The sequence below is a fragment of the Podarcis filfolensis genome, assembly GCF_964270895.1.
Source record: "Podarcis filfolensis genome assembly, chromosome: 13".
In the NCBI taxonomy this organism is placed as follows: Eukaryota; Metazoa; Chordata; class Lepidosauria; order Squamata; family Lacertidae; genus Podarcis; species Podarcis filfolensis.
The window spans coordinates 14,062,622-14,086,130 of NC_139615.1; the positions used below are offsets into that span (position 1 = coordinate 14,062,622).

Genomic DNA, 23,509 nt, shown 5'->3' on the forward strand with positions numbered 1-23,509 from the left:
CCAATGACCAATGATGAGACAAAAAGGTGTCCTTGATTTCCCAGCACAATAAGCTGCAGCCCTGTGAATAATACTCATTCAAGAAGCTGCTCCCTGGAATATTAAGAGAATGCAATCTATGTTTCATGTATTCCAATTTACCAGAGTTTGAAGTGGTTCTGGTCCAGGCATTCTACCCTTAGCAGGGGGACCAACCTGATCAATCGTTCCCCCACAGTTCAGCTACTTCCCTCTTCCCTTAAAGAGCCACATCTGGGGAGTCTTACAATAAGCCCAGTCTATGTATTCTGAGTCCCTCCAAACAAGTGTCTATACTGTTTCTTATAGGGACGCGAGTGGTGCTGTGGTCTAAACCACTGAGCTTCTTGGACTTGCCGATCAGAAGGTCAGCGGTGGTTCGAATCCCCCCAACGGGGTGAGTTCCCGTTGCTCTGTCCCAGCTCCTGCCAACCTAGCAGTTCGAAAGCACGCCAGTGCAAGTAGATAAATAGGTACTGCTGTGGTGAAAAGGTAAACAGTGTTTCCGTGTGCTCTGGTTTCTGTCACAGTGTTCTGTTGCACCAGTAGAAGTTTAGTCGTGTTGGCCACATGACCTGGAAAGCTGTCTGTGGACAAACGCCAACTCCCTCAGCCTGAAAGTGAGATGAGCACCGCAACCCCATAGTTGCCTTTGGGGAGAGCCACCATCTTGTAGTTTTTTATAATATTTTGTTGATAAACCATCTGACCCTGGTGATTTACCTAATTTGGTTTGGTTAATTACCTGTTGCAGTTCCATTGTTGTTATTGGTGTATTTAAATCATTAATTTTTTCTTTAGGAATTTTTGGTACATTATTCTGCTTTAAATATTCCACAATTCTGTCCTTATTTTCTTTACCGGCTAAATATAGCTCTGTGTAACGTCTTTGTCTTCAAAGAGAAGTCATTGGATATTTTATATTTTCTAAAACGTTTATTTGAAAATAGTGGCTGAGGGTGTGGTTGGTTGTCTCTGGTTGGCTTTAGTGAGAGTTGTTTTTGTGTGTGAGCCGGGTGTAAGCGTGTATTTTTGAATCATGTTAGCCAGATTGATTCGCATGCTGTTAGAGGATTCTCGTTGTTCTCTTGTTGGGCTGTGTATGTGATAAAGGGGAACCAAACCGGGGTGAAGGCATCTTCCTCTATTTGTCCCTGTGTCAGTTTCAGTTTCTCAAACTTCTTTCCTCTGGGCCACACTTTCAGAATAAAAATTACCTTGCACCACACTGAATTTTTTATTGATGAGAAATACGTTGGAAAAGGAAAAGGAACAACTCCCAGCAGTGCTTGATTTATAACATAGAACACAACTACTTCATAATATGTTCATGGGACATCCAGAAAGTATTAAACAATGCAGCTACATAAGAACATGAACCATTCCCAAAATATAATACTCAGTGTCCTTGGATATTCTTGCCGCACTTGTCATCCTCTACTATAACACCAGTGTGGCACCCCACTTCCTTTGACTCACAAGATATGCGGAAACATGAAATGACCAGAGCCACAAGGAGAACCAAGAATAAAAGTCTCCATATTCCATCAAGCAAAATGTTCAACCAATTCGAAGTTACTTATTCTTGGTGTCTAGAGACTGGTGGGAGAGAGAGTTTTACATTTTTTTTCTTTTTGGTATTCAAAAAAATCTCAGGAAACGGAGGCAAACGGTTACCTTTGTTTTCCCTTTCAAAAAATGGATATACTGTACTACTTTTCCTTGGCTCAGAATTACTTATGCACCCATTCCAACTTAACTGAGAAATACAAATAACTAAGCCACACATTTGCTCTTTAAGCATTTATGAACTATGACCCTCTTCAAGGCCCCTTTCACCTCCTTATTTCTGAGACTGTAGATCAAAGGGTTCAACATGGGCGTAATTACCCCATAGAGCATGCTCACCATCCTGTCCTGATCTGGATGGTGGCTGGAGGAAGGCCTTAAGTAAGTGAAGAGGATTGTCCCATAGAAGAGGCCCACTACCATAAGATGAGAGGCACAAGTGGAGAAGGCCTTGCGTTTCCCCTCAGCAGAACGGATCCTAAGGATGGTGGAGATGATGTGGATGTAGGAGACCAACGTCACCATAAAAGCCCCCACACCAAAAATCCCACCAACAATGAAGACAACCATCTCAGCCACATAGGTGGAAGCACATGATAAGGCTAAGACTGGAGGGATGTCACAGTAGTATTGATTGACTCTATTGGATCTGCAGAAAGGTAGAGTGAAAGTCAACACCGTGTGTAGAAGGGAGTTGAGGAACCCTGTGACCCATGTACCAGCAGCCATCTGAAGACATAGCTTCTTGCTCATGATGACCGTGTATCGCAGAGGGTTGCATATGGCCACATAGCGGTCATAGGCCATGGCAGCCAAGAGGAAGACCTCTGTCCCTGCCAAGGCTATCAGGAAGTAGAGTTGCAGCACACAGCCAGCAAAGGAAATGGTATTTCTCTCTGACAAGAGGCTCTCCAGCATCTTGGGCACTGTAGCTGTGGGGCAGCAGATGTCCAGCAGGGAAAGGTTGCTGAGGAAGAAATACATGGGGTTGTGCAAATGAGAGTCAGCTGCTATGGCAAGAAGAATGGTGCTGTTCCCCAGCAGGGTGATGAGGTAGATGAGCAAAAAGGCAGCAAAGAGGGAGAAGCGGACAGCTGGGAGATCAGAAAGTCCGGTTAGGATAAATTCTGTCACTAGGGTGCCATTCCCTATTTCACCATTCAGAAAGGAGCTTTCTTGGAAGAGTTTGGAAGAATAAGAGACACATGAAACATGTTGAATGCTGCAGACATAGTAGGGATTGAGATGAGCTCCAAGAGGATCTCTCCAAATCAGGATTGTGAGAAATTAAATGGGAAAATACAATTCAGTGTAAGGGAATGTGAAGTGATGCACACTGGGGCAAACGATCCAATACAGTGGTACCTCGGGTTACATATGCTTCATATGCTTAAGGTTACAGACTCCGCTAACCCAGAAATATTACCTTGGGTTAAGAACTTTGCTTCAGGATGAGAACAAAAATTGTGCTCCGGCGGCACGGCAGCAGTGGGAAGCCCCATTAGCTAAAGTGGTGCTTCAGGTTAAGAACAGTTTCAGGTTAAGAACAGACCTCCAGAACGAATTAAGGTACCACTGTATTCACATTTACCTCAGTGGGGTTTGGAGACTGGGTAGACATCTTTACTGAGCCATCAATTTACAACCCCAAGGTCTCTTTCCTGGTCAGCCACTGGCAGTTGTGACCCCATGTGTAAATATGTGAGGTTAAGATTTATTCATTATAATTTTTTTCCACCAACATGCATCACTTGTTTACATTTAATTGTATTTCGCATTTTATTTCACTTGGTTTGAGTAGGTCCTTCAGAGCTCTTTGCAATCGCTTTTAGTTTTAATGGCACTGAACAATTAGTATCATTAACAAACTTGGCCACCTCAATTCTCACCTCATCACTTAGGAACAAGATTAAAAGCACCGGTCCCAATATTGAACCTTGGGGAACTCCACTTTCTGAAACACTCCAGTAGGAGAAGTGTCTGTTTAATCCTTTGCTTTCTTCTACTTAACCAATTCCTGATCTGCAAGAGCGTTTACCGCCTAGCCAGCTGAAGCATTCTGGAGAACTCAAAGATTTGCATTCCATCCCATAACGTTTTGTTTGGCCTAATAAAGCCTTTGCTCTAATATGGATTTTTGAATTTTTCTGTGAGAATTCTCATCTAAGGCATCTTTCTATTCACTTGAACATCCTTTCCAGAACATTCCATATACCACTCCCATACCATATAACCTTGCCTTTGAGGAGCCTTGCTCCTTCTCTCTGTACTAGCTAAGGGCTTATCTACACTCACCTTTCCTCCGCTCTTGCCAGTCACGGTTCCCACTTTAAAGTTCCATGTCCAAACATCTTTCTTTTTTTCTTTTACTCCAGAGCTTTGCCTGTGAAAACCCACTCTCTAAAGCTCAGTAGGACCAGACAGCAATCTGGAGAACCCAAATTGATGTTTGCTCTGATTGAGCACTGAAGAGTAGGTTTCCACAGGGAAACTCTGAAGCAAAAAAAAACCTCCACAGCTTTTAAGCACTGACCTGTGCCTGGAAAGAGTGGAGCAAAAGGTAAGTGTTCCCTGCTTCCTGCATCCTGCATCCTTGACCTTCATCATAACAGCCCCATTAAGCCAATAGCTAATACACACTTGCAATGCCTGGTGCATATTCATTCCTCCAAAGGTCTCACTTGAGAATTCCTCTCATCTGCCTTGAGATCAAGGAAGAGTCTGTCTGTTCCTCCAGCAGCCCAGCCTTCCCTTTAAGTCCCAGCATGAGGAGCACAAGGGAATAGCAGGTGCCAGAGCTCTGCCTCAGTGCCAGCAACCATCTCTTTATGTCTCCAATGACCAATGGTGAGATAAAAAGGTGTCCTTGATTTCCCAGCACAATAAGCTGCAGCCCTGTGAAAATTATTCATTCCAGAAGCTGCTCCCTGTACTGTTAAGGGAATACAGTCTGTGTTATTCCAGTTCACCAAAATCTGAAGCAATTCTGGTCCATGTTTTTTTTTTATAAAAAAAAACAAAAGTTCAGGAACTGCAGAGACTGGGCCTTCAGGTAGTTGAAGAGACATGTCTTGTGTGTGCAGAGGCATACCTAGGCTCCCTTGCAACCTTGACAAGGTGCTGTATTGGGGCCTCTGAAGCCAGAATAGACTGGGGACCAGAAACTTATTACCTTTCATTACCAGTGACTTTCTCCATGGCAATCACGGTCAGGGCTGCTTCCCCTCCTCCTCCTCCATCGGTCCATTTTCTGAGCATGCAGGCAGGTTCCTAGCCACTCCAAGCCAGAGTGGAGAGTCACGGTTTTTGTGCTCCCCTGGGCCTGGGCCTGGGCCCTTGGTAGGGAGGCTGACCTCACCCACCCCTAGGTCAACCCCACCCACCCTGTGTTTGAGTTTGTTGTAAATAAAGTAGTTTGGCCAGCATCCCTCCTGTAAAGAGTGCTTCTTACATTCCCCACAGTTCAGCTACTTCCCTCACGAGCTTAGGGAGCCTGAAACCAAGCCCAGTCTATGTATTTTGAGTCCTTACAAACAAGTGTCTACAGATGCAGCTCAGTCAACTTCTGAATGAGCCCCAGAGCAGTTATAAAACTGTGAGTAGATTATGTTGAAGCAGTTATGGAAACAGCTAAGGGCAATGAATGTATCCAACAAAAATCACTTGGGAAGATAGGCAAACTAATGCCAGTGTACTGGAAGAAGCAAAGATCACCAGTGTTGAAGCAATGATTCTTCAACATCAACTTTTTTGGACTGGTCATGTTGTGTGGATGCCTAGTGATCATCTTCCATAGCAACTACTCTGTTCCAAACTTAAAAATGGAAAGCGTAATGCTGGTGGTCAACAAAAGAGGTTTAAAGACTGTCTCAAGGCAAATCTTTAAAAAATGTAGTATAAACACCAACAATTGGGAAACACTGTGAGTGCCCCAATTATAGAACAGCCTTTACCAAAGGTGCCATGGACTTTGAAGATGCTTGAACTCATGAAAGGGAGAAATGTGCTAAGAGGAAGGCACGCTTGGCAAACCCTCACCATGATCAACTCCCATACAGAAATCTATGTCCCCACTGTGGAAGGACGTGTGGATCCAGAATTGGCCTCCACAGTCACTTACAGACTCACTGTTAAAACTGTGTTTATGGAAGGCAATCGTACTCAGCTATGAGTGATCACCAAAGAAAGAAAGAAGAAGCCATCTCCAGCTCCTCTACTTAGGGCTTATCCACACTTACCTTTTGTCTCCCACTTTCTAGGCAACAGGTCCACACTTTCCCAGTCCATGTCGAAGCAAAGGAAGCTTGTGTTTTGGTCTCGTGCTCTCATGTGAATCAGCTCCTTCCTGCGAGAGCTCAGAACCAGAAAACGAGGGTCCTGATTTTGATCAGCAAGATGTTGGAGGTATGCAATACGCAATTGCACCATGACCCCTCTCCTGCCCCTCTGTGCCTGGCAAGAATTATAGTTAATAATTTGTCTACTTTGTCATGTTTCTCCCAATGAACCTTGATTATCTGAAAAACCATGATCCATCTCCATTGTTCCCCAAAGTACATAACAGGGGCATTCTGTGGTGCAGATTAAATTATCATACCATTACCTACACTTACCTCCTTTTGGTATTCTGGTTAGTGTGCTGGTTGGGTCGTCTCTACCAAACCAACCATAATTTGTCCTCCAGCAACACAGAGCCAGAATCTCTGTGGGAGGCAGTTCCCCTAGCATAGGGGTGGGAACCTGTAGCTCTCCAGATGTTGTAAGACTTCCAACTCAGATCAACCTCAGCCAATATAGCTGAAGGTTAGGATTTATAGGATTCATAATCCCACAGCATCTGGATTGCCCTGCCCCTGCCTTAACCCAGCATTTGAGCTCAATTCCTTCTAGTATTCATGTTTCCTGAACACAGGGAAGCAGCTTGGGGCTATTTAGAGGCACATGTCCTCAGCAAGTGTGGTAAGAATTTAGATGAAAACAGGTTTTCTGTCAGAAAAGTTTTATTCAAAGGTTTATTATATGGGTGGTGCCCTGAGGTACCATTCCAGCAACGATCACTTCTTACATTCCACACAGCACAGTTTCCTACCCATGGTTTTCGTCAAGGCCACTTTGACCTCCTTGTTCCTCAAACTGTAGATTATGGGGTTCAACATGGAGGTCACAACTGTGTAGAACAGGGCCAGCAGCTTGTCGCTTGATGCCGAGTAGCTGGATTTGGGCCTAAGGTACGTAATGATGCCTGAACCGTAGAACAGGGACACAACGATGAGATGGGACGAGCAAGTGGAGAAGGCCTTACGCCTGCCCTCGGCTGAGGGCATCCTCAAAATTGAGGTGATGATGTATACATAGGACGTGAGGATCAGAAGGAAAGGGGCCGTGATGAAAAGTACAGCCACCATATAGACTGCAACAACGTTCATTGAAGTATCGCCACATGCTAGCGTCAGGAGAGGAGGGATGTCACAGAAGAAGTGGTTGATCCTGTTGGGCCCGCAGTAGGTCAGGCTAAAGACATAGTTAGTTTGACCCAGTCCAACCATCACTCCCACCGACCATGAGGCCACCGAGAGCTGGGCACAGACGCCTCGGTTCATGACAACACTGTACCGCAGTGGGTTGCAAATGGCCACATAGCGGTCGTAAGCCATGGCAGCAAGGAGACAGCATTCCGTGATGCCAAAGAGGGTGAAAAAGTACATCTGGGTAGCGCAGCCCCAGAGAGAGATCCTCCCATTCTCCGACAACAGGTTAGCCAGCATCTTGGGGACAATGGCTGTGGTGTAGCATATTTCCAACAGCGACAGGTTCGTCAAGAAGAAGTACATGGGTGTGTGGAGGGCCGGGTTTAACTTGATCACGGTGGTGATGATGGAATTCCCTGCAAGCGACACAGTGTACATGGAAAGGACCAGCGCAAAAAGGAGCATTCGCAGTTGCGGCAGCCCAGAGAAACCGACAAAGATGAACTCGCTCACCAGGGAAGAATGATTGCCCATGGACCGCAATAGAGAATGACTCAGCTGCAGAAGATCGGAGATATAGATGGTGAAAGCTAGCCAGTCGCAAATGATCTACAGTTCTCTTCCCATTGCTTAGCACAGGGCTTACCCACACTCGCCTTTGCCTCTCTGTCCAAGCAAAGTTCTGTGTCCAAGTGTGGTTTTTTTGCTCCAGAGCTTTTCCCACAAAAAAATCCCTGCTCTTCAGCATTCAGTCAGAGGAAATGTCAATTCAGGTTATCTGCGGGTTGCTGTTTGCGCTGGTTGAATTTTAAAGAGCATTGTTTTTGCGGGGAAAGCACCAGAGTGGCAGGGAAAGGGTGCTTGGACACTGTGTTTTAAAGTGTGGGCCATGCCTGGAAAGAGCAGAGGAAAGGCGGATAAGCCCTAGCAAAGGTTTCAGGACTTAATTTCGACTTATCTGACACACACACTCCGACTTGGAAGTTCCCCCTCTTAGCGTCAGATGTATGGGGTTGTGGTGTGGAGCTAAGGTGAAGAAAATATTCACGCACAGAATTTCAGCAGGAAGTTACGGGGTGTACAAAGGTTGGGAACGAAGCAGCATGCCCTCTTCAAAACTTTTGTGGGAGCAAATAGTATTGAGAGCAGCATCACACATAACCACAGCAGTACCACGATGGGCACAAATAAACATGAATGCACAACAGAGGGGACTTTGAAGGATCCCATGAATTGAATATGCTGCGGATCTTCCTCATGCAAGAACACATTTTGCCACTGCTCAAAGGAAAACCCGGTACCTGCACCTTGGGAAACAAAACTGTTCACTAACCAGGCATCTAATCTGGAAAGAAAAGGCATCTAAGACATTTCTTTCCCAGGAAAACTGACCTGTGGAAGACCTCTGATCATCCTATGTGACAGTCGGTGTTTTCAGGATGGGGAAGGCAGAGCTAATCCGTTTTTCTGTTTACAAAAATGAGCTGACTGATACTTCTGGAAAACTCACAGGGAGGACATGAAGACAGCAACTCAGCTGCATTGTTTGTCCCCAGTACCTGATCTTCTCCAGAAGTAGACTGCATCTAAACGTGGAGATCATGTTTTGCAACCAAGACTAACAGCTGTGGATAAACCTAGCTTCTGTTAACTTGCCTAATATTTGAACTATCACATGGTGATCTTGCTACACTGGAATTACTCCGAGGCAATCTTTCAAACTCAAAATGAAGTTTTGAAATCAAATTTTGACTGATCAATCAATGCATACTTTACAGCCTTAGGGGGTGACTCAGTGGAGCATTTGCCAAAGGCTGCCTGCAATGCCAAACCAATTCGTGGGAAAACACTAATCTCCAAATGAACTATAGAATGCAAGTTCTGCTGAAGGAAGCCATTTGGACCTGTTGCTCTCCAGATGTTGTTGGATTACGAATCCCATCATCCCTGACGTACTGAGAACTGAAGTCCAGCAACATCCGCCCAGCAGCAGGTTGCCTCAAGCAAGATTTTTAAGCTGAAAGTTATTGCACTCAGATACCGTGCATATAGCATTATTCTCTTATTTTGAGTTGGTTCCCTGTAAAATTCTGTGTGAATGACTATCGCACTATAGTGGGCGCTATATGTGTGTTGTTTCAGAATGCATCATAATTATTCCAGAAATCTGGAAGGAGTAAAACGGCTCTTACGTCTTCCAAGCATCCAAACAAGCAACACCCAAACTGATGCCTCCCAAGAGCAGATGTAAATATAACATATCAAGGAAGAACTGAGCCACAAATGCCTTTAGAAAGGTGCACTGATGTTAAAATTTAAACAACAGCCTCCCTGTTCAGACACACAGACAACCTGCACTCACCTCTGAAAACATGACCCAACCCATCATCTGAGGAGAAGCCTCCAGGCTGATCCGACTGATACCTTTCTACCATCACCTCTTCCTCCCCTGAGGCGTCCTCAGTAGACCCACACCCTCCCTTTCCCAGAAGCATCCAGGTATAACAAGTCTCTTTGGGTACAGTTTCTGCAGGGATCTGGCCCTCTAGCTCCCTTAGATGCTTGTCAGACAAAGCTGTGCTGTTGGCAATTGTCTGAGGACACCATTTCGCTTTGTCCTGTTTACAAGAAGAGGAGAAAGGAATCTGAGCAGCCCAGAAAGGAGGGTTGCATCTGTACCTCCGGAAGTTCTTGGACTCCATGTCCCAACATCCCCAGCCAGCACAAGCCAACAGTTGGGGATGATGGGAGCTGTAGTTCAAACACCTGGATGGGCCGCAGGTTAGCCACCCCTGCTCTTGAGTTGCCGATATCGTTGGCAGAGAGTAAGCTAGGGAGACTAATCCTGGCTGTGCACAAACACACACACACAGGGCTCACTGTGATTAACAGGAACCATTTTATTCTGATGGCAAAATGTTTCAACTTCTGCCTTCCTCTGCTGCTAAAATAAAAAATGAAATGATGCTGTTGTCAAGGTAGCACTTCTGGAGATGTTCAGAAAGGCATCGTTCGCTGAAGCTACGGGATGTTGGTGCTGCCCTCTCCAGGCTGAGGTCATGTGGCTTTAATGTGTCCTGCATGTACATTTAGAACAGGCTTCCTCAACCTCGGCCCTCCAGATGGTTTGAGACTACAGTTCCCATCATCCCTGACCACTGGTCCTGCTAGCTAGGGATCATGGGAGTTGTAGGCCAAAAACATCGGAGGGCCGAGGTTGAGGAAGCCTGGTGTAGAAGTTTCCCCCTCTTTGCTAAAGTAGGAGGATCAGTTGGTGTCTCTAAATCTGACAGTCCGTGGTTCCGATTTCAGAACTGAAACGTTTAGCTTCTGGCTGCTCTACCTCTTCAGTCAAAATTGTGGATGTGTGGTTCCTAAAATATGTGCGTAGGTCAGTTGTCGTTTTATATTGTCCAGAGCTTCATCATTTACTTTCAGGTCTCTTTTCTGCCCTCCCTCCCTCATCCTATATAACTAGCCTTATCTGTGACAATATTTCCTTCAAGGCAGTGCCCCAGATTCTGATACACCCAGAACAATGAAAGTTCCTATTATATCTTTATAATAATAAAGATTTATTATTTATACCCTGCCCATCTGGCTGGATTTCCCCAGCCACTCTGGGTGGCTCCCAACAGAATAATAATAATAATAATAATAATAATAATAATAATAATAAAGCAATAAAATATCAAACATTAAAAACTTCCCTAAACAGGGCTGCCTTCAGATATTTTCTAAAAGTCCTTATTTCCTTGATATCTGAAGAGAGGGTCTTCCACAGGGTGGGCACCACTACCAATAAGGCCCTCTGCTTGGTTCCCTGTAACTTCGCTTCTCGCAGTGAGGGAACTGCCAGAAGGCCCTCGGTGCTGGACCTCAGTGCCCAGGCTGAGCGATGGGGGTGGAGACGCTGCTTCAGGTATACTGGGCCGAGGGCGTTTAGAGCTTTAAAGGTCAGCACCAACAGTTTGAATTGTGCTCATTCTTTCCTGGGGAAGCTCAGAGCAACTTTGCACGGGGCGCCAGTGGTTTCCTAGCCAGGCACCACCTGGTCCAAGTCCACTCTGATCGAGCAACTCAACATAAATTAAGACCGTTTGCAAATGAAACAGAGTCCTGGTGGGGCTTGATGGGACTTCCAGATACGGCCTTTGCTATGCCCGCGGGAACAGAAGGTGAAGGGCTTCGCCGTTGAGCCCGTCTTTGTTGACTCCAGGGCTGAACATGGGGTAGAGGCGCTCGGAGAAGATGTCCGAAAAGGTGTAGATGTGGCGCATGGTGTCAGCATCGTAGAAGGAGACCTGCCCCGCTTCGTAGTCCAGGTAGACCCCGACTTTCTGGGGCTTGGCCTTGAGGGACAGCAGCTTGGGGGGAGACTCAAGGGCCTTGTATTCACTACCGTTCCTCAGCCAGATGGCCCAGAATCCATTGCTGGGCTTGACTTTCACTTTGGCTTCCTTCCTGTTGACGGACTCCTTGGCCACGCCAATGTCCCAGCTGGTTTTATTCCTCACCTCTACCTCCCAGTAATGGCGTCCTGAGGTAAATCCCTGAGAGCCCAGCACACACACGCACTTGCTGAACCTCTCAGGCCCGTCAGGGACCTCGTCCTCAGGGTTGTCTTCAAGACGAACACTATCAAGGTCCTTGGAGAGCACAAGGTTGGGGTGGTTGGTGGCAGGATCCAAGGTGATTTGACAGGGAGCTGTTGGGATACGACCAGCATAATGGTTACCGACACCTTACATTACATTCAGAAATGTTGGCTGCAGGAGATATCTACACTAAACAGGCTGTCCAGTTTTTACCTCAGAGATGCCAAAAGGATTTTCTGGGCCCAGCACACCGCATGTGCATCAGGCACACCACCCTTCTCACACAAAGAGGACATGTATTTGCATATCCTTTGCTTCACATACAAATTCGTATTGTCTTTGGCAAGTAGGGTAGAGGGCGCAGTGATAAATCAGGGGCCACACACAACAAAACAGAGGACTCAGCTACGTTAGTCAAAATGCAGCGTTATAAATGCGTTATAACACTGTGACACCGAATGGGACTGTAGAGCTAAAATCACAACTCAGTGATATTCTCAATTGTGAGCTTTACAATGGTTTCTCGCAGAGCATTTTCATGGCGTGGTTTTTTATATGTGTAGATCTAGCCACAATGTCAACAGGAGAAACTTTTCCTGTAATTATAGTCCCAGTCTTGAAAAGCCATAACCTGTTAAATTTCTGCCTGCCACATAGTGGTTAAAGCAGGCTTCCTCAACCTCGGCCCTCCAGATGTTTTGAGACTACAATTCCCATCATCCCTGGCCACTGGTCCTGCTATCTAGGGATCATGGGAGTTGTAGGCAAAAAATATCTGGAGAGCCAAGGTTGAGGAAGCCTGGGTTAAAGACATTATTATTACACACACACACACACTTTTGGATGGATGGCGGCTAAGAGATTGAGGTTGAATCCTGACAAGACAGAAGCACTGTTCTTGGAGGACAGGGGGTGGGCTGGTGTGGAGGACTCCCTGATCCTGAATGGGGTAACTGTGCCCCTGAAGGACCAGGTGCACAGCCTGGGAGTCATTTTGGACTCACAGCTGTCCATGGAGGCACAGGTTAATTCTGTGTCCAGGGCAGCTGTCTACCAGCTCCATCTGGAATACAGGCTGACACCCTACCTACCCACAGACTGTCTCGCCAGAGTGGTGCATGCTCTAGTTATCTCCTGCTTAGACTACTGCAATGCATTCTACGTGGGGCTACTTTTGAAGGTGACCCAGAAACTACAACTAATCCAGAAAGTGGCAGCCAGACTGGTGACTGGGAGTGGCTGCCGAGACCACATAACACCGGTCCTGAAAGACCTACATTGGTTCCCAGTATGTTTCTAAGCACAATTCAGAGTGTTGGGCTGACCTTTAAAGCCCTAAATGGCCTTGGCCCAGTATACCTGAAGGAGCATCTCCACCCCCATCGTTCAGCCCAGACACAGGTCCAGCACTGAGGGCCTTCTGGCGGTTCCCTCACTGAGAGACGTGAGGTTACAGGGAACCAGACAGAGGGCCTTTTTGGTAGTGGCACCCACCCTGTGGAACGCCCTCCCATCAGATGTCAAAGAAATAAACAACTATCTGACTTTTAGAAGACACCTGAAGGTAGCCCTGTTTAGGGAAGTTTTTAATATTTGATGAATTATTGTATTTTAGTCTTTTGTTGGTTTCCCCAGCCAGATGGGCGGGGTATAAATAATAATTGTTGTTGTTGTTGTTGTTTGTCCTCACAACCTTGTGAGGTAGGTTATGCTCAGAAACAGAACCTGACTGAAGTCTGCTTAGTATGTTTTGGGGCCAAATATAAATTTGAAGCTGGGCATCCCTGGTCCCAATCCAATACCAAACCCAACATTCCCCAGCTGGTGCTCTCCAGACAGTGTTGATCTACATCTCCCATCATCCCTGACCTTTGACCATTCTACCTGGGGTTGATGGGACTTGTAGTCAAAGAAGTCTAGGGGCACCAGCTTGGGGAGGGGCTGCTCTAGTTACTATGCCACACTGGCTCCTCTGCATGAAACAACAGTTGAATGAAGACACTGAGGTCCAGCGCCGAGGGCCTTCTGGCGGTTCCCTCACTGCAGGAAGGAGGTTACAGCGAACCTTCAGGGCCTTCTCGGTAGTGGCGCCCGCCCTGTGGAAGACCCTCTCTTCAGATGTCTAGGCAATAAGCAACTATCTTACTTTTAAAAGACATCTGAAGGCAGCCCTGTTTAGGGAAGTTTTTGATGTTTAATGCTGTATTGTGTCTTTAATATTTGGTTGGGAGCCGCCCAGAGTGGCTAGGGAAACCCAGCCAGATGGGCGGGGTATAAATAATAAATTATTATTATTATTATTATTATTATTATTATTATTATTATTATTATTATTATAGCAGAGCAGCTCTGGCCTCAAGTGGCAGATTTTGCCACAGCATCACAGAAGCAGTTTATGCCAAGCTGTTGTGGCAATAAATCCTCACCGCTCCGATACTTACAAGGTCTCAGAGCTGGCAGCATCTCCTTCCACACCATGTACTGAATAGGGCCCTTAAACTGGCCCAGGCTGAACTCACGGGCGACCACAGGCAGTGTGGATCCTTTGTCATCACTAGGGCAATATCTGCAAGAACAGGAAAAAGATTGTATAAAGTAGAATCCATGATTATGAGTGTCACAAGCTGCTCTTTATCTCCACCCAGTGGCGAGATCTCAAAGTGCTGCTCTTTGTACTAATGCTCATTTAGCTCCTAAATAAGAGTCATACTACATTATTCAAACATGGGAGTAGTTGCTAGTGTGGATTAATCGATGCAAAAGGCACTGGTGTTATATTCCTGATCTAGCAGGGAATGAGTTCTAGTTGTGGATCACAGATCATGAGTGGAAAACAAACAGCAGACAGAGAAATTGAGAAGCAGAGGTTTTTTTAAAATTGTTTTAAAAAGTGATGAGGAGAGGCAGAAGATCCAGGAGCCACAAAAGACCCTGTCCCACCCTCTAACAATATTGCTGGTACAGCTCCAGTTGCATCCCCAGATGAAGTCAAGTAAATGCATGTTTGCTGAGAGGGTTAAGAACAAAAGCTGGAGGTTCAGTCATACGGTCTACTCACTTTTCTGTGAAGGCTTTGATGTCCTGCAAAAAAAGGAAAAGGGAAATGACCATTTAGAATATAGCTTCATGGATATCACAGAAGCTGCTTAAAACAGGACATCTTAAATTATTTTTCATCACCCTTTTGGGTTTCCTACCTTCCTTCCACAGGAGCCCAGAGTGTCATGCAGCCATCGCAAATGACAATCACAATAACACCCATTGCTAAAATAGTAGCTAAAACCTATATCCAAACTCAAAAGTGTGATGCTACAGGCACCGTAAATTCTTAAGCTAATGGACTCCTCACTGCGTCTATGTACCAAAGGTTTGAATGAATGACTAAATGCATCTTCAAGCGACACTTAACAGTTGTCAACAACGAGGACAACCAACTTTCCTCAGGGCTGGAAGTTCCATGAGCGGGACAGCCACCACCAAGCAGGCCCTGCCTCATGACACCATCCCACGGGCCATACCTCTCGACAGGACCGTGAGCTGGGCCCCCCATGACGGTCACAGAAAATGGGCCAGCCCATATGGAGAGAGGCCATCTTGGACCCCAAAGCCATCCCAAAACTGGTTGTAATATCTCAGCCAAGGTCTAAAGCAGGAGTGGGAAACCTCAGGCCTCAGGGGCAAGGGGCTAAAAGTAGCTCTCCAAGCTTTTATGGGTGTGAAACCAGCTGTACAAAGGCAAAGATACATATTTGTTGCTCCGCCCACTTTTGCCCCCTGGCCACGCCCACCAGAAGGAAATGCAGTCCTTGATCAGAAAAAGGTGATCCACCCTTGGTCTAACGGAAGCTAGCAATGCAATTGCCTGTTACACAAGTCTTCCCATGACCTCATCCAAAATGATGACTGGACTTGTGTGTTGCAGCCGGATTATATAAATTGAGGCAGTCATGGTGACTTTCTGTAGCCTAGGGCTTGCTCAGCAATGGAAACCCTCTTGCTGGCTTCAGTGGCAGAGCTGGTTTATTCCATGGGGGTTTCCTTCCCCCACATTCAAAGCTTTTAAAAAATTACTTCAGTTGAACCTCCCTTTCTTTTCAGCAACCCAGTGCTCCGGTGGTTTACAGCTTGTTATGGAACTTTAACTCAGGTAGGTTCATCTGGTGCCTTCGTTATACATCTTTAGGCACCAGGCAAAAACGTTCCTATTCACAAAGGCCTTCAGCTGATTGATATTCTACAGCCTTTAAAAAGGGGGGGGGTATTGTTTTGTTTTAAGTTTTTAATTTGTGCTTTTATTCTGAATTTCTATCTTGTGAAAGCCCCAAGATGAAGGGGGGGTTTATAAATTTAATAACTAATAATAATTAATCCCACCTTCTCTAAAAGGGTTTGCAGTTCTTCCAAATTCACATCACTGGCAGCATAGTCACCATCTCTGGCTGATCAGGGGTGCTGAGGCATGCACAATTTTTTTACTGTGGGTGCCTGGCTGGGCAACTAATAATTATTTTATTTCATTTTATTTTATTTCATTTCATTTCATTTTTACCCTGCCCATCTGGCTGGGTTTCCCCAGCCACTCTGGGCAGCTCCCAATAGAATATTAATAATAATAACAACAACAAAGTAATAAAACTTCAAACATTAAAAGCTTCCCTAAGCAGGGCTGCCTTTGAATGTCTTCTAAAAGGCAAATACCGTATTTTTCGCCCCATAGGACGCACCGGCCCATAGGACGCACCAAGTTTTTTGGGGGGGAAATAAAGAAAAAAAAATATTCCCCCCCCCCCGGCGCTTGTGGGGCAGGCAGCGGGGAGAAGCGCTCTTCTCCCCGCCGCCCGCCTTCAGATCAGGTCCGGAGACAGCGGGAAGACGCGCTGCGCCTCCCAGCTGTCCCCGGAGCTTGCGGGGCAGGCAGCGGGGAGAAGCGCTCTTCTCCCCGCCACCCGCCTTCAGATCAGGTCCGGGGACACCGACCCCTCTCGCTCTCCAGGCTTCAGCGAAAGCCTGCATTCGCCCCATAGGACGCACACACATTTCCCCTTCATTTTTGGATGGGGAAAAGTGCATCCTATAGGGCGAAAAATACGGTAGTTGTTTAATCCCTTGACATCTGATGGGAGGGCGTTCCACAGGGCGGGTGCCACTACCGAGAAGGTGCTGTGGCGGGGCACTCAGTCGGGCCCTTCCGCTATGACAGGGGGCTCCATCAGGCCCTTCTGCTTCGGCACCAACATATGACATCACGCACGCGTGTGACATCACACACACGTGCCAGGCACCCACAATGCTGGGTGGAACTAGGCACACCTGATGTGCAGATTTCATTGGCTCCACTTTCCACCTCTTAATCCGCGTCCTTTGCAGGTGGCAGTCCCCCTACATCCCCTTTCTACACAGGTACAGATTTGTCATACCTTCTGCTCGATCATAATAAGCAAAGAGACACAAGCATATTTCGTTTACATGATTTGTGCAGGATCTCGAGTACCTCTGGGAGACCATAAAAAGGTAAAGGGACCCCTGACCGTTAGGTCCAGTCATGGCCGACTCTGGGGTTGCGGCGCTCATCCCGCTTTATTGGCCGAGGGAGCCGGAGTACAGCTTCCGGGTCATGTGGCCAGCATGACTAAGCCGCTTCTGGCAAACCAGAGCAGTGCATGGAAACGCTGTTGACCTTCCCGCCGGAGTGGTACCTATTTACATACTTGCACTTTGACGTGCTTTTGAACTGCTAGGTTGGCAGGAGCAGGGACTGAGCAACGGGAGCTCACCCCATCACGGGGATTCGAACCGCCGACCTTCTGATCGGCGAGTCCTAGGCTCTGTGGTTTAACCCACAGCGCCACCCGCATCCCTTCTGGGAGACCATACCTGCCTGCAATCCAGAAATGATGCCCTCCCCATAGATTTGTTCAGAGACGCACTGACCTTCAGGAAGGCTTCGGGGTCCAGCTGCCCCTCCAGCCGTGCCTGGATCTTGGCCACTTGTTCCTCAGCCACACGAACTTGCTCCTGCCCGTTGCGCTGGTTCCTTTCCAGCTCGCTGAGGAGGAGCTCCTCCTCGCGCCGGATCTCCCTTTTCATCGCTGCCTCCTTCTCCTGGAGCCACTGGTGGAGCTCAGTGAACTGGGCCGAGAGGTGCTGCTCCAGGCGGAGGCGCTGGGCCTTGAGAAGGAACAGCAATGGTGGGGAAAGAAGAATGTGTGAGCGATGGACACCGGCTCTGATCTGGCAGCCCCAGTGTGCATAGAGAAAAGGGACTGTTTGTGGGAGGAAGCCAGCAGCCAAGTGTTACCCTACCAGACTGAACTGGGATGCACAAGGCTGTTTTTTCCTTCATTTAGAAGTAGCAGCAACATTACATGCATTTTTAATAATAATAATAATTCCCTGTTTAATAAGAAATATTCCCTGTTTAGGGAAGTTTTTAATGTTTAATGCTGTATTGTGTTTTTAATATTTGGTTGGGAGCCACCCAGAGTGGCTGGGGAAACTCAGCCAGATGGGTGGGGTATAAATAATAAATAATAATAATTATTATTATTATTATTATTATTATTATTATTATTATACCCCACTCATCTGGCTGAGTTTCCCCAGCCACTCTGGGCGGCTCCCAACAGAATTTCAAAAACACAATAAAACATCAGTCATTAAAAACTTCCCTAAACAGGGCTGCCTTCAGATGTCTTCTAAAAGTCAGATAGTTGTTTATTTCCTTGACATCTGAAGGGTTCCACAGGGCAGGCGCCACTACCGAGAAGGCCCTCTGCCTGGTTCCCTGTAACCTCACTTCTCGCAGTGAGGGAACTGCCAGAAGGCCCACAGAGCTGGACCTCAGTGTCTGGACTGAATGATGGGGATGCAGATGCTCCGTCAATGTTTAGAACCCAAATTACATGCGATTGCGCTTTAAGGTTCCGTCTTATCTAATGTCATCCTCTCAGACATGTTTCTGAATAGATTCTGCTGTTTTCTTACACTTCAAACCAAGCATTAAATGCACATTAAAAAGCAAAAGCATGTGTGCTGAAAGTAACATGCAGCTTCGCTCCATGAAACATGGGTGGAAGCATCAAAGAGGCTTGGACTCACAGAGATTTCTGGAAATTTCTGGGCACTCTGCTCTTGCAATGATTTCGCCGCCTGGGCTCTGGATTCCAGCACTGCCTGAGCAGCTGTTAGGACCTCCTGCATGGAAACAGACATGGCAAAGAATGAACACAAAAGGGCAATGAGAATACATTGGCAACTGCTGCTCATGTAGGGTTGCCACTAGCCACAGCGATCAATAGCCTGGTTAGGGGGTTTTGTTTTATTTTTTGCTTGCTTGGAATTGGGGGGAAGTTTCTGGAAAACCAAAAAGCAACATTAGCCCACTTTACCAGCCATTAGAGGAGACATAAACTTTATGCTGGGCTCCGCCTCTCGAAGAAACACACCCAGTTTGTTATTAATGGAACATGACTTTCTACCTGGCAATATTTCAAAAAGTGAAAGAGGTTTTGTTTGTTTGTTTTGTTTTTGGCCAATGTTTTGAGCTTTAATTTTAATGCAATTCGCCAAAATCTACACTGCCAACATGGGCTGCCATACATCCTGATTTTCCCAGACAATTCAGCAATTTCCACCCGGATGCTGCTTACAAAGTCTTTGTCCGGGAGATTCCGGACGTACGGCAACACTAAATTAGAAGTGGTTCGAGCAACATGAACGACACCCTCTTCAAAATAAATTGCCTGCAATCCTTTCTTTTCCCACATCCCTTTCCAAATCTGGCATGTTCCTTTTCACCAGACGCTGCCATTTTTTGAGTGAAGCCTGTATTTATTAAACTGCATGTTTAACGAAGCCATCAACCTGAGTTACAACTGCCCAGCACGTAGCGATGTCTTGCCTGATTTTCATGGCTCTACAAGTGATCAACGCTTGCAACAGCTTGAGCAAGAAGGCAATGCACACCCCAGAGGTGCCAGGGCTCAGAGTTAATGCAAACCAGCTCACCAACTAAGAAAGTCAGGGAGTACTACAATATATCCAAAACAATGGGAGAAATTGGAAGGATCTCAAAAGAGAAGATAGACAGGGACTGGAAGGTGTTTAAAGGATACTTGCAAAACCATATTGAAAAATCAGAACTCCTATTAGAATAAACAAGTTCTGTTTTAAATACTGGAATACCAAATAAGATGGATAACAATGTGTAATAGAAAAAGAAGCATGAAATTAGGTTAAAGGTGTGTGAAAGAAAGTAATAGAAGTGGAAAGAAATTGCAATTGAGTAGATTGGAAGTCTAACACAAAGGTGGGGTGAGGGGTGGTGGATGGTGATGGGAAAAGGAATTATCTGTGGGATTGAGTGTAGGTATGTTTGAACATTTTTAAGGATTGTATGAAATGTATGTTTGTATATTCACAATATATGTGTATTAATGCTGAATCATTTTAACAATAAAAACTTTTAGAAGAAGAAGAAGAAGAGGAAGAAGAAGAAAGTCAGGGAAGCAGTCCAAAGAGTGGCAAGGTACCTGAGAGGCCCTGCAGACCTGAAACTAAAGGGATCCACTGAGTGAATTGCAGCCGACTCTAGGACATCACAGCTAGGGGAGATGTTTGGAAACATACAGCTAAAGCAGCTTGAGATGATCATGTGCAACTCTGAATCACATCTAGGAAAGACTGTTTGCCTAGAGTTGCGAAACTGAGCTCAAGGTTCAAGTAACAGGCATCCTTTTTTTCTCAAAAATGAGTAATGGTCAGGTGATGTGTGAGCCATTCTTCCACTCTGAGACCCACAGGTATCATAGGTATCATAGAATAAATTGCACATTCAGATTAATCATGCGGAACAGCCCCGTGGAGATTGCAACACACCAGACCAAAAGGTAAGGAACTCATTGCTTAAAAGCTTCGTGAAGCTTATTCTTCTTTCTTTAAACTCCCCACACATATTAAGCTAATATTCAGAGACCCAAAGGCCAGCTCTTTCCTATCTATGTTGTGTACCACCCTGAGATCTACGGACGAAGGGTGGTATACAAAATTTAATAATAATATGCTTCTTGGGTTTTGGTTTGTTTTTCACAGTAAGGAATCTAAACATGCAGCCTTCACCTGCATTCTGAAATAGGGCAGTCCGAAGAGGGCTTTACTGCATTACGATTCTGAATGTGCCAGGTAACAATCGCGTCCAGTTGCAAACATTATGAGAAAACAGGGGATTTGATGTAAAATGCTCGACTGTTTCTACAAGCAGGGGCCAGCTAAGTAACATCTGGAGAACGTGCTTTGTTGAGCTGCAAAAATTAAGCTATAACGTCCAGCGAAGCAGAATTCTGGTTGCATGACGCCAAAAACTGGACGGTCCTAAGCAGTGCAAGTTGCGAAGTGGCATGGCCCGCCCCTAGTGGCACAACAGGCTACTGCAGCCAGCAACAACAGGCGGTTGTGCAACCGGGTAGAAGTTTGGGGCAGAAATCCCAGGTCCCGCTCAGTGGAATAAACAGAAGCACCACAGCCACACAGTTCAGCCCTGCTGTCTTGCCATTTTTTGGAAGCCAGTTAAGTAACAGGCATCATTGCCTAAAAGCAGAGGAGTGCCAGATCTAGCCCATTTCCCCCCCGTTAAACCCCAAGATCTCCCAAAGACTCACAAATAAAAGCCCAGGCTGGGGGTTTGGAAGCTAGGGGGTTGTTTTCAGGCTCAGTAAATGAACCCAGTCCACAGTTTTTCCACATTTGAGTATTCAAAGGCAGCTGGAGGGCACTAGGATGGGGGAAGTCTGATCCGCCCTGGATGCTTTATCCGAGATTCCTGCATTGCAGGGGGTTGGACTAGATGACCCTCGGAACCCAACTCTAGGATTCTACGATCTAGCCCTATAGGATGCTTGAGCGCCGCCTACCGACCTTGTAGCGCTCCACAGCCCCGTCCAAAGGGATGCACTGGTGCCCCCAGTGATCCGGCTGCAGCGCCCTCACCAGGCAGCCGTCGTCGGCGCAGAAGAGCAGCTCTCCCTGCACTTCGTCGTCCAGCAGCCCGTCGGGCTCGGCGTCTTCGTCGCTCGCCCGGGCGGACAGAGTCTCCAGGGTCTTCCGCGCCAGCTGGCCCAGGACGCGGTTGGCCGTGAATTTTCCCCCCGGGATCTCCCGGCGGCACTCCGGGCACGTGGGCAGAGGCGCGTCCTCCCCGTCGCTGCTGCTGCTGCTGCTGCTGCTGCTGCTGCCTCCTCCGCCGCCTCCGCCGGGCACCTCTGCCCAGTATCGGGCGATGCAAGGCTGGCAATAGTTGTGCCCGCATTCCAGCATCACGGGGTCCCGGAAGAGCTCCAGGCAGATGGAGCAGATCAGGTCCTCGGCAAAGTGCTCCACTCCCGTCGGGGCCGCCATGGGGATCTCAGGCCTTTCCTACACAGCCCTGGAAAATGTATTTATCTTTCTCTCTCCTTGCTTTCCTGTTATAAAGTTATTTTCTTCTACTGTGTGCAGGACACCGCCAGCCTCGTCCTCCTCTTCTGACTTTTCTATTTTTCAATTCTCCCCTTTTTATCTATTTGCTCTTTACTCCTTTTAAAAAAATGGCTAGAAATTACCTTTTTCTTCTTCCTTCCTTCCTTCCTTCCTTCCTTCCTTCCTTCCTTCCTTCCTTCCTTCCTTCTCTCTCTCTCGTCTTTTTTCTGTTCCCCTCGGTTCCTTCGTCGGATTTCCGCTGACCCTCCTCGCTTCCACCCCGTCGTCTACTCTCGCCTCTCTCTTTCACAGACGGTACGAGAATCCGTACAGATTTCTGGACGATTCTTAAAACGGTTTAAAGGTCTCCCACTCCGTCCGACGTCCTGATTTGCCGCCTCTGCCGTTTCTTCGACCCCCGTCTTTAAAATCACTCTCCTTTGGGTCAAGGAGCCGCCCCGCCACTCCTTCCTTGCGCCCGCCCCTTCGGTGCCAACATCCAGATGCATCACAGCCGCGCCAGGCGAGGGGTGCCCCGCCCGCCCCGCCCCAGGAAACATCTGGAGGCTGGAGGGCATCAAACCGGTTCCAGGTGAGAGAGAGAGCCTCCGGAAGTCCTGAGAGAGGAGACTAGAATCATTGAGCTGGAAGGGACCACGAGGGTCATCTATTCCAAGCCCCTGTAATGCCAGAATCTTTTTGCCCAGCGTGGGGCTCGAACCCATGACCTAAGATTAAGAGTCTCATGCTCTATCAACTGAGCTCTCTTGTTGAACAACCTCAATCTTGTTGGCAACCTCTGAGAGCAGGGCAGTGAACATGCTGCTTTTGGTTCTCTGTATACCTGAAGGAGCATCTCCACCCCCATCACTCTGCCCACACACTGAGGTCCAGCTCCGAGGGTCTTCTGGTGGTTCCCTCCCTGCGAGAAGTGAAGCTACAGGGAACCAGGCAGAGGGCCTTTTTGGTAGTGGCACCCTCCCTGTGGAATGCCCTCCCATCAGATGTCAAGGAAATAAACAACTAACTGACTTTTAGAAGACATCTGAAGGCAGCCCTGTATTGGGAAGTTTGTTTTAAAAAAAAAAATTATTAAGCAATTTCAACATAACAAACCATATAATCACATACATTATTTTTCCCCTTTCCCCCCCTCTTCCATCCCTCCCTCCCCCCCCCCCCGAACCAGGGACTTCCCTCAACTCTCCTCTCTGATTTCTCTCCACATATTATTCTCTGCATGTTATAAAATTATACTTATCCTTGCCTTATCTAGCTATCATGTTCTCAACCAATCAATTTGTGTATGTTTATTCAAAACCTGCCAAGGAGTCCAATTCATTTTGTTGTCTCTTTAAATAATTTGTAAAAAGTTCCCATTCTTCCTTAAAGTCACAGTTGTCC

At 46.8% G+C, this 23,509-nt stretch overlaps 2 protein-coding genes across 2 annotated transcripts; both read right to left on the bottom strand.

Moving 5' to 3' along the window:
* Nucleotides 1-954: 954 nt before the first annotated feature.
* Nucleotides 955-9,880, bottom strand: LOC310748557 (uncharacterized protein). Its single transcript, XM_083584409.1, has 2 exons — nt 6,646-9,880; nt 955-2,851 (listed from the first exon to the last, which is right to left on the bottom strand). The coding sequence occupies exons 1-2, from the start codon at nt 7,587-7,589 to the stop codon at nt 1,795-1,797; spliced, it is 2,001 nt and encodes a 666-aa protein (XP_083440535.1). The 5' UTR covers nt 7,590-9,880; the 3' UTR covers nt 955-1,794.
* Nucleotides 9,881-9,940: 60 nt separating this feature from the next.
* Nucleotides 9,941-22,613, bottom strand: LOC310748415 (zinc-binding protein A33-like). Its single transcript, XM_083584197.1, has 6 exons — nt 21,566-22,613; nt 18,752-18,847; nt 17,585-17,821; nt 14,712-14,734; nt 14,095-14,219; nt 9,941-11,763 (listed from the first exon to the last, which is right to left on the bottom strand). The coding sequence occupies exons 1-6, from the start codon at nt 22,043-22,045 to the stop codon at nt 11,213-11,215; spliced, it is 1,512 nt and encodes a 503-aa protein (XP_083440323.1). The 5' UTR covers nt 22,046-22,613; the 3' UTR covers nt 9,941-11,212.
* Nucleotides 22,614-23,509: the final 896 nt, after the last annotated feature.

Excerpts from the sequence above, each read along its gene's own strand:
- LOC310748557 (XM_083584409.1), bottom strand. The coding sequence starts at position 7,589 with ATGGGCAATCATTCTTCCCTGGTGAGCGAGTTCATCTTTGTCGGTTTC. Across the intron at positions 2,852-6,645 it reads TGCTGTGTGGAATGTAAGAA|AGATCCTCTTGGAGCTCATC; the intron begins GTGATCGTTGCT and ends CCTGATTTGGAG.
- LOC310748415 (XM_083584197.1), bottom strand. The coding sequence starts at position 22,045 with ATGGCGGCCCCGACGGGAGTGGAGCACTTTGCCGAGGACCTGATCTGC. Across the intron at positions 18,848-21,565 it reads GGGCTGTGGAGCGCTACAAG|GAGGTCCTAACAGCTGCTCA; the intron begins GTCGGTAGGCGG and ends GTTTCCATGCAG. Across the intron at positions 11,764-14,094 it reads GCTGCCAGCTCTGAGACCTT|CTCCCTGTCAAATCACCTTG; the intron begins GTAAGTATCGGA and ends GTATCCCAACAG.